Consider the following 15,130-nt stretch of genomic DNA (forward strand, 5'->3'; position numbering starts at 1 on the left):
ACATGGATAAAAGAAGTAGCAAATACTGAGGTCGATATATTCGACTGAAACCCTTGACGGCTGCAGGTCCACTAATACTGACACCAACTCGCTATATCATTGACAGAATTTCTCGTTTTATATAAATTTAATAAAAAAAAGAAATTGTAAGGGAGATAACTCATACATTTTTTCTCGTGTTAATTCCCCTGATAAAATATCCTGTATTTTTCTTGAGAAAATGTCAGTTTTGTTTTGTTTTGTTTTTAATGTAATGTACTTTAATAATTATAATTTTTAGCTTGTTTCTTACATTGGTAGTGTAGCATTAATCTTATTACAAAAATGCTAATTCCCAAAGTTATATATTTCGTAACATGTTTAACAATAATTATTTTCTTGTCTAGGTTCATTTGTGTGAAGCTGCCCGAATAACCGACTTCTTGGGAGAAGAATTTGTGGTGACAAGGACAACACCGCGGTCAATGTTAGTTGCTGTAAAAATGCTACGTCCCAGTGCTGATGACAGAGCCAGGTAATTAATTAAATTTGACTCACTCTGAACTTTTCGTTTTCTCTGTCCTTCATTATTATGTGAACATTTTTAAAGACATAAATACAATTGTTAGCTTGAATAAGCACATCAGCTGGAGTTGCAAGACAATTTAATGATTGGAATCACTGTGTTATATATCAAAATATGAGTAGTATGAAGGAAATCTAGTTGAAACACTTATTTAAATCTGATATTTGTAAATTGTGTAAGATGTATCCAGAAACATTCCTTAATAACATGGAGGTACTTCTGCAAAAACGTATCACCTCACCAAATAAATTATATATATATATATGGATAATAATAAATGGAGCAAAACGCATGTCAATAAAAGTTCCTTTAATTCCTACACATGTTTCGAAATAAATGATAGTACTTGTTGGGGTTCCTCATTTATTTCTCTTCAGGGAGTGTAATTTTGCTACCTCTGGTAACTATTAACCTCTGGTAACTATTAACGTATTTAAATTATCGAAAGTTTTAATAACTGATATAATATTAATATATACATAAACTAATATATATATATATATATATATATATATATATATTTGCTGTTAGTTCCTAATACAATATTTGTTTTAATTCAGAGCTGATTTTCACAAAGAGATCAAGATTATGTCACAGCTTAAAGACCCAAACATAGTTCGTGTACTTGGAGTCTGCACACAAGAAGAACCATTATGTATGATTGTCGAATATATGAAATACGGAGACCTCAATCAATTTATCTTGGAACATGTCCCTGAAAGTCCTGTGGCTGCTGCAACCAATGCTAAGACAATGAGGTAAATACTAAAATCAGATTTTCTAATAACATTTTACAAACGCATGTGTATTTTATTTTACATATAAATGTTAATAATTATATTAGTATTATTTTTAAACATAAAATAAAACAAAACAGGAAAGTGAAGCAAAAAATTTTCACTTTCCTGTTATTTTACAATAACTCTGCAAAATAATATTTCCATAATTCTGAATTTTATTATGTATTTGAACTAATATGCATCAGCATATGAGATCAGATATTGGATTGTAATAATGAAATAAGCAGATGCACTTCAAGAGAAAACAGCTGGGATTTACCCTAACTACCTGCCTATATATATATATATATATATATATATATATATATATATATATATATATAATTTAATTAGATGGTGTGTAAACCTCATGAAGGGATGGTTCATCCAAGGAAATACTGGTTCAATACCTAGTATTTTGGGGGAATAAATTTCCTTAAAATAATAGGTATATATACATAAAAAGATATAGTTTATATTCATTTAAAAGCAGAAAAGGAAATGGAGATTAGGAAGATAATAATTGTTTATTATTAACAGCAAGTTGGTCATCTTCACTTACAGCCATTTCAGATATATTAATACTCAATAAACATTAAATTTACATTAATGTGACATGAGCACAATATCATCAGAGGAAAAAAGATGTATATTTAGATGTTATGTGTGTGCTTATGAATTCATTTTAGCAGACTGAATGTTATGTGTGTGTGCACATATGTATATATATATATGAAACAATGTTTCTTTATGTTATATATTTTTTTAAAGAATGTATCAGCTCTAACTGAACCTTCATGATGTATTCCCTTCTGTCATATCTACGTCTCATTTACCAGGCTGTGCTTTATACTTTTTCTCACACATTGCTTTCCTCTGGAGCTTCATCTCAGTTTCCATGAAACTTCAAGCATTCAAACAGATCGTTGACTCTATTAATCTTACCCTGTTATTCTTACTCGGGGAGAGCTTAAAAAGGATATAGACAGTCTTTCTTTCAACTCAGGGACTACACCACAGCAATTTAAAGATAAATCTGAGAATGTATAATATGCTGCCCGTTAAAACAGTATGGCAACTAAGAGATGGTCAAGGAAGATAAATCAACCTGGAAAGCCAACTATTTCATCAAGATCATTCAATTGCTTAATGAATATCCCAAATGCTTCATCGTCAAGGCAGACAATGTTGGCTCCAGGCAGATGCAGACCTTCAGAATGTCACTCAGGGGCCATGCAGTTGTCCTCATGGGTAAAAATCACAATGATGAGGAAGGCCATAAGAGGTCATTTGGAGCACAATGCAGCCCTTGAAAGGTTACTGTCACACATTAAGAACAATGTTGGTTTTGTGTTCACTTTGGCTGATATCAGGGATAGATTGACGAATAACAAGGTAAAAACTCCTGCTCTTGTTGGTGCTGTTAGTCCTTGTGATGTGTTGATACCTGCTTAAAATACAGCTCTTGGTCCTGAAAAGACTTCTTTCTTCTAAGCTTTGTCTATCCCAACAAAAATTTCCAGTGGTCCTATTGAAATCTTGAATGATGTCCGTAACATAGTTTGATTATTCAATATAGCAAGGGGAGATCATTGAGTTGTCTCCCTTTTTTCTTTTTTTTTCTTTTAATATTTGGCACTGTAGACAACAGAAGTTTTTCTAGTACTCTTCCTGAATCTTTCCAATGTAGAAGAAGAGTAACAAATATCGAATTAAATAAATACAATGAACAGTAAACAAATTGTTTTCACATATGACATACATTCAATGTTTCTAAAGTTAAAGAAAATACCCAGAAAATATTCAAAAAAAACATTTAGTGATTGAAAGTGGGTGGAAATGTTGTGCAATAGTGAAGTGAAAGCTGAATTTCAGCAGCTAAAAAGACTGACTTTAATCTGATAGATGATCGGAAACATTGAATACAAATGAGATGATAAATTTAGAAACTAGGATCTCACAGGTTAACACAAAATAGAAATCACTTACCTCAACATCATCATAATCATTTAACATCCATTTTCCATTTTGGCTTGGGTTAAAATCAATAACTAGACTGATGCAATTTCATATAGCTAAAATGATTATTCATTAATTTTTTTACATTTATAATTTAACATTAACTTATATTATTTCTTTCAGTTGTTCAAACTTGTCATCAAGTATTTCAATTGAATTTCCAAATACTTTGTTTCGTATTTCATTCTTCATATCATTTTCAATGTTTTAAATTTTCCATTTCCCTTTTCAGCTATGGTTGTTTAATCTTCATGGCGTCACAGATTGCATCAGGAATGAAATACCTCGAGTCCCTGAATATGGTCCATCGTGATCTGGCCACAAGGAATTGCCTTGTGGGCCACAACTACTGCATCAAGATCTCTGACTTTGGCATGAGCAGGAGTCTTTATAGTGCAGATTATTACAGGATAGAGGGAAGAGCTGTCTTACCCATCCGATGGATGGCCTGGGAAAGCATTCTCTTGGTATGTTGCTTAAGAACCTTCGTCTTTTACATGTTAACTAAATATTCTTTTATTCTTTTACTTGTTTCAGTCATTTGACTGTGGCCAAGCTGGAGCACCACCTTGAAGGATTTTAGTTCAAACAACTCAACCCCAAGACTTATTTTTTAAGCCTAGTACTTATTCTATCAGTCTCTTTTGCCAAATCGCTAAGTTACAGGAATGTAAACATACCAACACCAGTTGTCAAGCAGTGATGGTGGGGACAAACACAAAGACACACACGCATAGATATCATCATTTATCATTTAACGTCTGCTTTCCATGCTAGCATGGGTTGAACGATTTGACTGAGGACTGGTAAGCCAGATGGCTACACGAGGCTCCAATCTGATTTGGCAGTTTCTACGGTTGAATGCCCTTCCTAACGCCAACCACTCGGAGAGTGTAGTGGGTGCTTTTACGTGCTACCGGCACAAATGCCAGTCAACTGGTACTGGTATATATATATATATATATATATGATGGACTTCTTTCAGTTTCCATCTACCAAATCCATTCACAATGCTTTGGTCAGCTTGAGGTTATAGTATTGGGTCATCCCATAAATAATGCAGTTTTTTCAATTGCACGAACTAAAAATCGGAGGGGGATGGGATAAACTACCTGCATCAACTTGCTATAAAAGCAGGTAGTAATTTTACCTTGTCCTTATTCTTAGTGCAAGTTTTGAAGAGTGCAGTTCAATTTTAACAGTTATTTTTACAAAGCTGTAATGAAAGTGACAAAGCATATTCAGCGTATTTTGCTTTATGAGTTCAATAAAGGCAACAATACAATGGAAAGTGTGAGGAATATTAATGGAGTATATGGGGATCAGACTATAAGCGTAAGCCAATGTCAACAGTGGTTCCAGAAATTCCAAGCCAGAAACTACAGCATAGAAGACGAGCCTTGTCTTGGAAGATCTGTAGAGCTCAACAAGGATGTCCTGCAAACCTATCGTAACTTTTGAGGAACTAGCAGAGAAGCTTGGATTTGGTCATTCAACCAGTCATTCAAGTCAGTGCTAGAAGAAAAGCAAACATCTTTGGTTTCAAGATGAAAGGTGTTCTTCCATCAGGATAATGCTCAGCCACACACAGCAAAAAGATGACATTACAAAGGCTGGAGCAGTTTGAATGGGAAGCAATGCCCCACCGACCAGACATTGCCCCATCTGATTATTATTTATTCTGCATTCTTCAAAATCATGTGGATGGAAAAAATATGAATTCTGTAGACTAGGTCAGAACAGTACTGAAGGAGTATTTTTTGTCATGGACAAGTGAATTTTGGAAGAGGGGCCTTGCAAGTCTACCAGCTAGATGGAAGAGCATTGTAGAAGAAGTATAAAAAAAACACCTTATTTATGGGATGGCCCAATAGAAAACACTTGCCCAAGGTGCCACAAAATTGGACTGAATCCGGAACCATGTGATTGGAAAGCAAACTTCTTACACATAGCCACACTCCATTTGTTTGTAGTTCATTAACAATGAAACATTTAACAGCTGTGTTGGAAAAGGTTTCACAGCCATTACACAAATTTGATATGTGGAAAAATTAGTATTGTTAATGTGTTGCAATGCAGTTTGTTCATTGACAGAATTCCAGCAGCTAGTTAATTAATAATTCTTCTTCCTTGCCTTTAACCCTCCAACACGGGATATAGGCCACTTATAATTGAATTCCATGTCGCATAATTTTTCGCTTTTGTACTTATACTCTGCCATGAATGTCCCCCTTTCTCTAGTTCCTTTTGTGTTGATCTACGCCATGAGTTCTTAGGCCTACCCATCTTTCTATATCCATCCGGTGTGTCCTTTCTAATTGTGCTACCAATTCACTTTCACTTTTTCTTAAATATTTGCTCCCTAATCAAAACTTGATTCATTCTTTGCCATAGCTCCATATTGCTTATGTGTTCGTATTTAGGTAGTAAGATAACATTCTCAGGCAGCACCGACGAAGATATTAAGACGAGAATAAGTAAGGCAAGGACCGCTTTTCACAAGTGTAATTTCAATAAAGAACAAAATAAGAATTTTTAACATTAACATAAAAGCGGTGTTATTGTATGGGACTGAGACATGGCGAACAACAGTTAAGTCAAATAAGCAAATACAATCATTCATCAACAGATACTTGCGTAGTTAATTAATAATAGTTAGAATAATTTTTGAATAATCCTAAATTTAAATATTACTGTTTAACTCTTTAACATTCAGATTACTCTAGCAAATGTAATAGTTATTTAATCATTTTGAACTCCTCATACATTATCTTGTAGCTTCGAGATTTCAATGACATGATTGTTTATTTTTAAAATGACATTGTATTGGTAGGTGTGAAAGGCCAGATCTGTCTGATCTAAACATAAAACAGGCAGAACATTTGAGATTGATATGGCCAGTTTGAATACTAAAGGGTTAATCTTGGGAACTCGAAGGAAATTATTGTGTTTTCAACATTACTCGTTTGTAAGTAAATATTCTGTTCATAAAATGTTGTTTATTTTTCCTAAAACAGGGCAAGTTCACGACTAAGAGTGATGTGTGGTCATTTGCTGTAACACTGTGGGAAATATTAACATTTGCAAAAGAACAGCCATATGAAGCGTTAACTGATGAACAAGTTATTGAAAATGCTGGACATTATTACCGAAATGATGGACGCCAGGTTTATCTTCCACAACCGCCCAATTGCCCAAAGGAAATTTATGATTTAATGCGTGAGTGCTGGAACCGACAGGAGAGTGAACGTCCGTCATTTAGGGAAATTCACATGTTTCTTCAACGGAAAAATATGGGGTATAACCCAAAGGATGAAAAAATGAATCAAATAAAAGTGCCCATCTGCTGATTTAAAGAAAACTGTACTGTATAGAGTACAGTCAGACCAAAGAATCCTGCAAACTCCAGCACTGCCAAAATGTCCAGATGCCTGTCTGTCTAAAACTATATTGGTTTATTATTGACATCTATAAAGTGTCACAATGATAAAACATAAACAAGAAACCAAGCTTCAGGACATTAAGGAGAGATGTCCCCCATCCCTACAACCTTTTCTTTGATGGCCCCCAACGACAATATAGGCAGTATCTTTGTACCTCGAGCTATCAATGAAACATTTTCAAACAGCGAGACTACTAAGAAATATATATATACATATACATACATATATATATATATATATATATATATATATACACACACACATATATATACGTATGTGTGTGTATATATATGTGCGTGTGTATATATATATACACACACACACATACTTATATATGTATATATATATATATATATGTATATGTGTATATATATATATATATCAAACAAACATACACACACACACACACACACACACACATTTAAAAAAATTTAAAAAAACAATTTATAGAAAATGGTAAAAAAGAAAAAGAAAAATTTGCCATTCAATATTGAATATGTTCAATTGCTAAATTTGCATAAAAAAATTATAAAAAATATAACTTATGGTTGGGCTTATGGCAATACAAAAAAAAAAGATAAAATATAAACTAAACCTTACATTTTCTTCTAACTCCCAAATTTTCTCCTTCCCCTTTCCCTACCTTCACATCCCTTTTAACCTCTTCAATTGATGATCAGTCACTGTGTTATACTGCTATTCCAGACTTCTGTGAATGTCTCCTCTGTGTCAGACCTAAATATTGTTATGCACACACACACATACATACACACACATACATGCATACAGACACATTATAAACAGGCAGATAGAAATTATGAAGTGACACACCTTTATTTTAAACCCCACCTGCCAATAATAAACTAGCAGTTTACTACAAATATATTTTCCCTTTTTTTCTTCATTTTTTTTTTAAGTTCATCAGAAAATATTTTAGTTGCTGTCACTGTTTCCTAAGTATTACATAAAAAATTATTTTGTTGTGGTAGAATTTTTTTTAGATAAATTTCTTTTTATGTAAATTAATTTTAAAAATATGTCAATGAAAAAGTATTCATTTTGTGTAAACAAATTTTAAGTTCAAATTTATTCATAGGTTTCTTGAAAGAATTGTTCCATTGTATCTTCCCACCAGTTCCTAGGTTTGTTAGTCAAAGGAAATAAATGCACAGCTTCCAGCATTCTAGAACATACCACCTATAATTTAGGAATTATATATTAAAAAAAAAACAGTAATAAAACTGCTTTAAAATTTAAATATTAAAAAAAAAATAGCATATTTAAATACAAAACAATTTTTTCATCCACTGCACAAAAATGTAGGATAAATTATGCCCACTGGACTCTATCTGCCTGTTGTTATCTGACATATTGTTTGTGATTCTCTATTATAAGAGACAATATATAAATAAACACAAACAACTCTATAGAGAATTCAACTTCCTAAGGACATACAATATGGATGATGATGATAATGATGATTACCTATGGATATTCTAAAGCAAAAAATCTTTCTCGTGTTGTGAAATCCACAATGGCATGCATGCAGAGAAACATATCTTATGCAGCAAACTGTGGCAAACATTAAAAAAAAATCCTAAAAACTTTAATACTGAAAAAAATTCAATACAAAAGAGGAAAATAATTTAAAATTCAATTTATTGCTATCCTTTCTCCGAAGTATGGATGATGTGTAGAGACAACAAACAGAAACAAGCTAATTCCTAGGAAAAACGAAAGAAAGAAGAAAAGACATTAAATTTCTTTAAATTTCATAAGAAGAAATGAATTCAAAGAGAAAATTAAATATAGATTCAATCAATTTCCCCACTTTCCCCTTTTCATTATTATTATAATTATTCCAATTATTTTTCCTTTTTTTTTTCTTTTTTTTTTTTCTTTTTTTCTTTTTTTCACTTTTTCTGTTTGAAATATTCATTGTGATTTAAATTATTTCCAACTTTTAGCATTGCAGCTGCTGTCCATTGTTTCAAGCATTCTATTTCCATTCTAGTTTCTTAATTTTGACAGTGAAAAACTTTAACCTCCTTTCAAATATTTGTGCAAAACTTCCTCTTTGTAATACAAATATAATCACACACACACATACACACAATTCATGTCAGTTTTAAGTTTGCAGCCTGTGAAACTAAAGAAAATTAGAAATATTTGGAGACCTGGAGAAAAAGAAAAAAATTCAGTTACATTATTTAAATAGATAGGTGTTACTTAACTCCTAAATCTTCTGTGTAAGTAGGATGCTTTGAAATAATTTGATGTTCGAATGTGAGTATTTAGCTCTCAACCGATTTTACTATTGGATCCAATTCCTTGGAGGAAAGCTTCATCTTGGTTTGGTCACCTAAAACGTCCATTTACAATTTGCTCATTTCTTTTATTTTTTTACTATTTCTTTTTCTCTAAACAGAAGCAGAAGAAAGGACAGATGTTTCCAATAATAAAATTTCAATTTGTACATTGGCTGGGATTTATCGTTAGGCTTCATTTATTTGCTAAAATACTCCTGAAAATCAGAAAGAGTAAAAACCTGTAAAAGAAAAAATATGTTGACAATCTTCCTATTTTTTCATCAAAAATAAATTTTAAACCATTTCAATTCATTAAGTTGACATTTCTCCTTTTTTTATATATATTTGTAGATTATTACCATTATTAATATTAGTGCTATCATATAACCCTTGCAATTCAATACTCATTGCACAAATCCTGAGATGCCTCCTTGTCTTTGATTCAGTATTGTCTAGTTTGAAAAAAAATTATGTTTCTGATTTAGTTAACAGCCTAAGAAACACCCTGGCCTTTTAGTTGCAAGGTCTTCTCAATGAAACAAAATAAAAACATAATTAAACAAATAAAAATGAAATGAATTGCTCAAACATTTTACAACCAAAATATAAGCATGTTATTCAAATCATACAATGATAGCTTGTAAAAAGTTAATTATGTAGCTTTTTAAAAATGTTTGCAATTGAAAATGCTATACATAAATGGTTGCACCTTGTGTACATTCGTGTGTGAGTGGTGTGTATGCCTGTGTGTGTGTGAGAGAGAGAGAGAGGGAAAGAGAGAGCGAAAGAGAGAGAGAGCAAAATACCTCCAATTTGTAGGCTTAATATTGAGGAGAATGAAAAGTTGCCATTGTATATATACTATGAGCAATATCACCCCCCCACCCTTTTTTCTTTTTTTTAATGGTTTCACTGTGGAGTTGTAAAACTATTTACCCGACAATCTTGAACTTACTTTCTTAGTTTTCCCTTTCTCTTTCTCTCTCTCTCTCTCTCTCTCAAATTTTTATCTCTAGTTCTTTCTCTATTGTTCAAAATATCTCAGGGCTTTGAGCATACTGTAAACAGGACTTTTGTTTGGGCAAAAATGATGAAATCTTTCTGAATGGATCAAAAATGGTAAAAGCCATCACCAGTTATTTTGAACATTGAGTAGACGACTTTCTACACATATCCATATATATACAATATTATACATCCATATATACTGTGTATAAACATTTTGTTTCCATATATATATATATATTTTAAATCAATATTACCCAATCATTTAATAACAATTTTAAGAACTAGAGAATTTAGAAATGGCAAAACAGATATGAAGTAGCTTTGACAAGCCTAATTTAACCCTTGAGATTTTGAGGTATTCAGACTAGTCCCCACTTCATGCTGTAAATGCAATCATTTGAAAACAGATGAACTCAAATATTTGTTAGACTCTTTCCATCCTTCTGTCCCATGGTATCTATTACAAAAAAAAACTCAATTTCAAATGTTTATTTTATAAGTCTCTTTTCATTGTTTATTCCAGACACTGCTCTTAGAGGGAAATGTTCAACTAGTGATTATCAGTAGAGAGAGAGAGAGAGACAAATGTAGATTCCAGGAGGGAGCTTTCTAAATCATTTTATATTTATTTTTATTTTGTTGTTTTGCTCTAAATCATTTCTGTTTATTACTGTATGCTAAAGTCAACCCTATACCTGTAGCCATCACAATCAAATTTACTGACAAAGCTCTTTTGTTCTTCAACTTTTACCTCTTTGGGTTTATTTCTGATCTTAACTGTATATTGTGACTATTTCCATATATAAATCTCTCTCTCCGTCATATATATATACATATATATATGTATGTATATATATATATATAAATGTATGTATGTATGTATTTATATATATGAATGTATATATGTGCATGTGCACACACATACAGACACATGTATATAAGAATGTGTGTGTCTGCGTGCTTGTAACAGCAGTGAATAATTGCAACTATATGTAAAAATAAAAGTTGAGAAAATGATTTTCAGCTTTTCAACTTCACAAGAACACCTATCTATGAAAATGCGTGAAACTAAAATCAAATCTTTTGCGCTAGCAAGTACGATTTTCTTGCTTTAAAAAAAAAATAATAATAAAAACAAAAAACAACAAAAACAAAAGACAAAAAAATTTTGGATGACCTCATTATACAACGATAACTTGAACTGTAGCCAACCTTTTCAGCTGGTTGAACATGATCAATATTTATAAGGACGCTTTGTTACACTGTTTTTTCTCTCTATCTGATCTGTCTATATATATATACATATATATATATATATATATATATATATATACATACATACATACAAACATACATACATACATACATACACACACACTCACTCACTCACACACACACCTGTCTCCAAACCATTCCTGGCCTGAGAAAGTGATATCTTTAATTTCTCTCTTTTTTCCATTAGGATGATTATTAAACCAATTTCTTTTTCTTCCCTACTTTGAGAGACATGAGGTGGTAGAAAGAGGGTCCAGGGCAAAGGCTGACCAAACCTTAATACCGCATGTTGCAGCTGTGTTATTGGTTCGAGTTAACACAGACAAAACTGCCGATTTATTGCTGCATAACTACAGCTGTGTTATCATATGGTTATTATGTGTCAAATTTGAAAACAAAATAAAACCATTTAATTTTATCTTGTCTTTTAATCTTAACAGAGCTAAAAAGTTAACTGTGATGTTTTTTCCTCTCTTCATCAGTAAATAGGCAGATGAACTCCCAAGACTCTCCTCATTTCATTGACAAAACACTTGGCTCAAGTATAGTGTCAGCATGTCACTTTATTTCATTTTTTTTACCTTTTTTGTTTAATTATAATTACTATTATCTGTCTCCAAACGAAGAGAAATCAATGAATAAATTGCAGTTTATTTGCAGTGAATCTGGGATCAACAAAAAGAAATTCTAAAAGAATGTCTATCATATAAAACAGATTGTGGGTGGAGAGGCTAGAGCATTTTTTTCTAACTTTCCCTCCTTCCCTTCCCCCATAATTTTTTTTTTTTTTTTTTTTTGAATTTCATTTCTCAATTTTTTTTTTTTTTTTCTGTCTATCCTTGAATAAAAACAATGTTTGCTATGATTTTTTTTTTTTAATTTAATAATCTTTGTAATAATTTTTCAAGAATATTAAATCATTATGGATGTGTCTGTTTAACACAGCTTTATCTCACTCTCAAACTGTTGATATCTATGGTTTTACTATTACAGTAAAGCAGAAAAATTAAACTGGTTTTGTTGTCTTTTTTTTTTTTTTTTTTTCTATATATACAAACTTGACTACAATAGCATGACCTGGTCTTTGTAATGCCTTTAGCAGAGTTTACTCTGTTGCCAGCATTTGGATCAAATCTCCCAGTTTTCTTCCAGCCCATGTTTTGTTTTCTATCTTTTTTTTTTTCGTTCCTGTGCATATTTATACTGAATACTCACTGCAGCAATTCCATCCAATTCAGGAGGGCCTGACAACGGTCATGGACTTCAATACTCCTTTCCTGGCTAACTTATTGAAGAAACATTTTAATGCTTCATTAATTTAAAAAAACAGAGCACTGCTTTATCTTTAAGGCTTCTGTTGTAATTTTTAAAAAAAAAAAACATCAACATATTACTAAGAAAACTTCTGGATTTCCAATTTAAGCTGGAAGGACAAGTGGTAACAAGTGTAAGCATTTATTTCCATCCTTTGAGAAATGACAATATCAGCTTCAACTTAGAAAGTCAAAAATAGAACTTAAGGAAAGGCTGCCTTCAGTTAAAAAAAAAAAAAAAGCCGATAGCTATCAGTTTTAATTTAAGTAGTTTGGCTGTTCTACCTTTTTTTGGAGTGGGGGATAGGACTTGTAAATTTGTAAATGAAACCACTTAGGCTTATGGTGATTTGATATCATATTAACAAATTATTGGAAAAAAAATACACTGCTTTCTCTCTGAATTTTCTATTGAATTCATGTCTAAAGAAGAGATTTAATCATTGGAGTCAACTCAAAAGGACAAAAGATCATAGATAATAGGTTGGATTGGTGTAACTTATTTAGGAATTTGAAAAGTGTGGAACTTTTTTGAGGTCGGGGCACTATAAGGCCCAGAAATAGAATTGAACAACATTAATTAGAATTAGTTGTGGTTTAGCCCTTAATTCAGTAGATCTGTGATCAAAAGTGTTATCTTAAAAACTTGCTGTTTTTAGGATAGTAAAGTTTTCAGGGAAATTTGACTGCTATTTCTAGCAGATTGAGTGACTGCACAGAGATTCACTCTTCAATTTGTAAAAGTGCACAGCACTGCCATAATACAGGTTCTGAAATTTTTCAGTTAAAGGATTTCTTTTAACTGATGATTTGTATATTCATTCATAATATATCCTGGCAGGTTCAAATGCAAGTATACTAATCACTGTTGTGTATGTCACAGGAGAACAACTTTTTTTTATATATTCACAACAAACTTGTTTTGAGCCTAAACAAACCATTGGCTTTGTTTATGATTTCAGCAAATGAATTGTTTGATGGTCACTGCTAATATCTACCATGTAATTAAAAAAATCCTTATTTGAACTGAGCACAGCAAGATCGGAAATGATGATTTGCATATTTGTTCTTAATTTATTCTGGCAGATTAGAATGTAAATATGCTAGCCACTATTGAATACATCATAGAACAATATCTTCATTACTCATTGGTGCAAAGGATCCTGGGATACCCGTGTTTCAATATATTGTATCAGCCAGAAGTAGCCGAACCTTTTGCACTTAAACAAGCCACTGATTTTGTTTGTTTTATTTCAGTGATTATTTATTATTTGTTGATCAGTGTTATCTGCCAACTGTTAAATTTTTTTTTCCCCACTGTATTTCAACAACGTAAAAAAAGATGGCCGTCTTTAACAGTAATGAACATGGTAATGCAAAATCTGGAATCCAAGGAAACTGCTATTGGACAGCAGGACAACTGTTCTTCCATTGCAAAGATCATGGAAGAGTATGATTTTCAGCTCCTCCAACTGAGGAACAGGAGTGGTATCAATTTAAGGGGAGATAAGTGAATGAATGAGTTGTATCCCTTGACAAGGTACATTACTCTTGTTGTTTCATTGTTATTCTTTTATTCATTTTAATCGTTAGACTGCTGCGATACTGGGACACCGCCTTGAAGAAATTTAGTCGAATCGGCCCAGTACTTTAATTATTTTTTTAAAAACTTGGTACTTATTCTATTGGTCTCTTTGCAAAACCACTAAGTTACGAGGACGTAAACACACCAACGCCAGTTGTCAAGTGGTCGTGGGACACACATACACACACGTATATATATATATATATATATATATATATACACACACACACGAAGGGCTTCTTTCAGTTTCCGTCTACCAAATCCACTCACAAGGCTTTGGTCGGCCCGTGGCTATAGTAGAAGACACTCGTCGAAAGTACCATGCAGTGAGACTGAACCCAGAATGTGGTTAGGTAGCTATCTTCTTACCACATAGCCACTCGCATTTCAAAATTCAGAGGTTTATGGTATTGGTAAACAACTAAAACCATTGATCCAATCCAAGTGTGAAAATGGTAGTTTATGTATTGTCGTGCTTTTTATAATTTCTCTGATGACAAGTTGAACTTTACATTCTTTTTATTCTACTTACATATTACATCTGTCAATAAGAACCATCACAATACTCTTTGATTAATGTCTGGTAATTTTGTCATCTTTAATTACTTGTATACGTGTACAGTGGAGGTGCAATGGCCCAGTGGTTAGGGCAGCAGACTCGCGGTCATAGGAAAGCCCCAATGCCCACTAAATCAGAAGAGACAGGAATTATAATCAGCAACTAAGAACATGAAGATAAATGTATTTGATAAAGAAGAAACAACTATTCTTGTTTTTGTCAGTGTGTAGTTTTTGATATGATCATATTCTCTGCTGTCTGATTCTAGATTTAGT

General features: G+C 32.3%; 1 protein-coding gene across 2 annotated transcripts in view; it reads left to right on the top strand.

The window, feature by feature from the left end:
• Window positions 1–8,628, top strand: part of LOC106871068 (discoidin domain-containing receptor 2) — a 187,781-nt gene extending 179,153 nt beyond the window's left edge. The window contains exons 10-13 of one of the 2 annotated variants that reach the window (XM_052972844.2): window positions 387–514; window positions 1,126–1,323; window positions 3,596–3,830; window positions 6,381–8,628. In XM_052972844.2, the coding sequence (XP_052828804.1) occupies window positions 387–514; window positions 1,126–1,323; window positions 3,596–3,830; window positions 6,381–6,713 (894 nt within the window). In that variant the 3' untranslated portion in view covers window positions 6,714–8,628. The remainder of the gene's footprint in view (window positions 1–386; window positions 515–1,125; window positions 1,324–3,595; window positions 3,831–6,380) is intronic. The other variant, XM_052972854.2, reaches the window with a different exon arrangement.
• The last annotated feature ends 6,502 nt before the right edge of the window (window positions 8,629–15,130 follow it).

Source organism: Octopus bimaculoides, chromosome 1 (assembly GCF_046866305.1).
Source record: "Octopus bimaculoides isolate indiv1 chromosome 1, ASM4686630v1, whole genome shotgun sequence".
NCBI classification, from domain to species: Eukaryota; Metazoa; Mollusca; class Cephalopoda; order Octopoda; family Octopodidae; genus Octopus; species Octopus bimaculoides.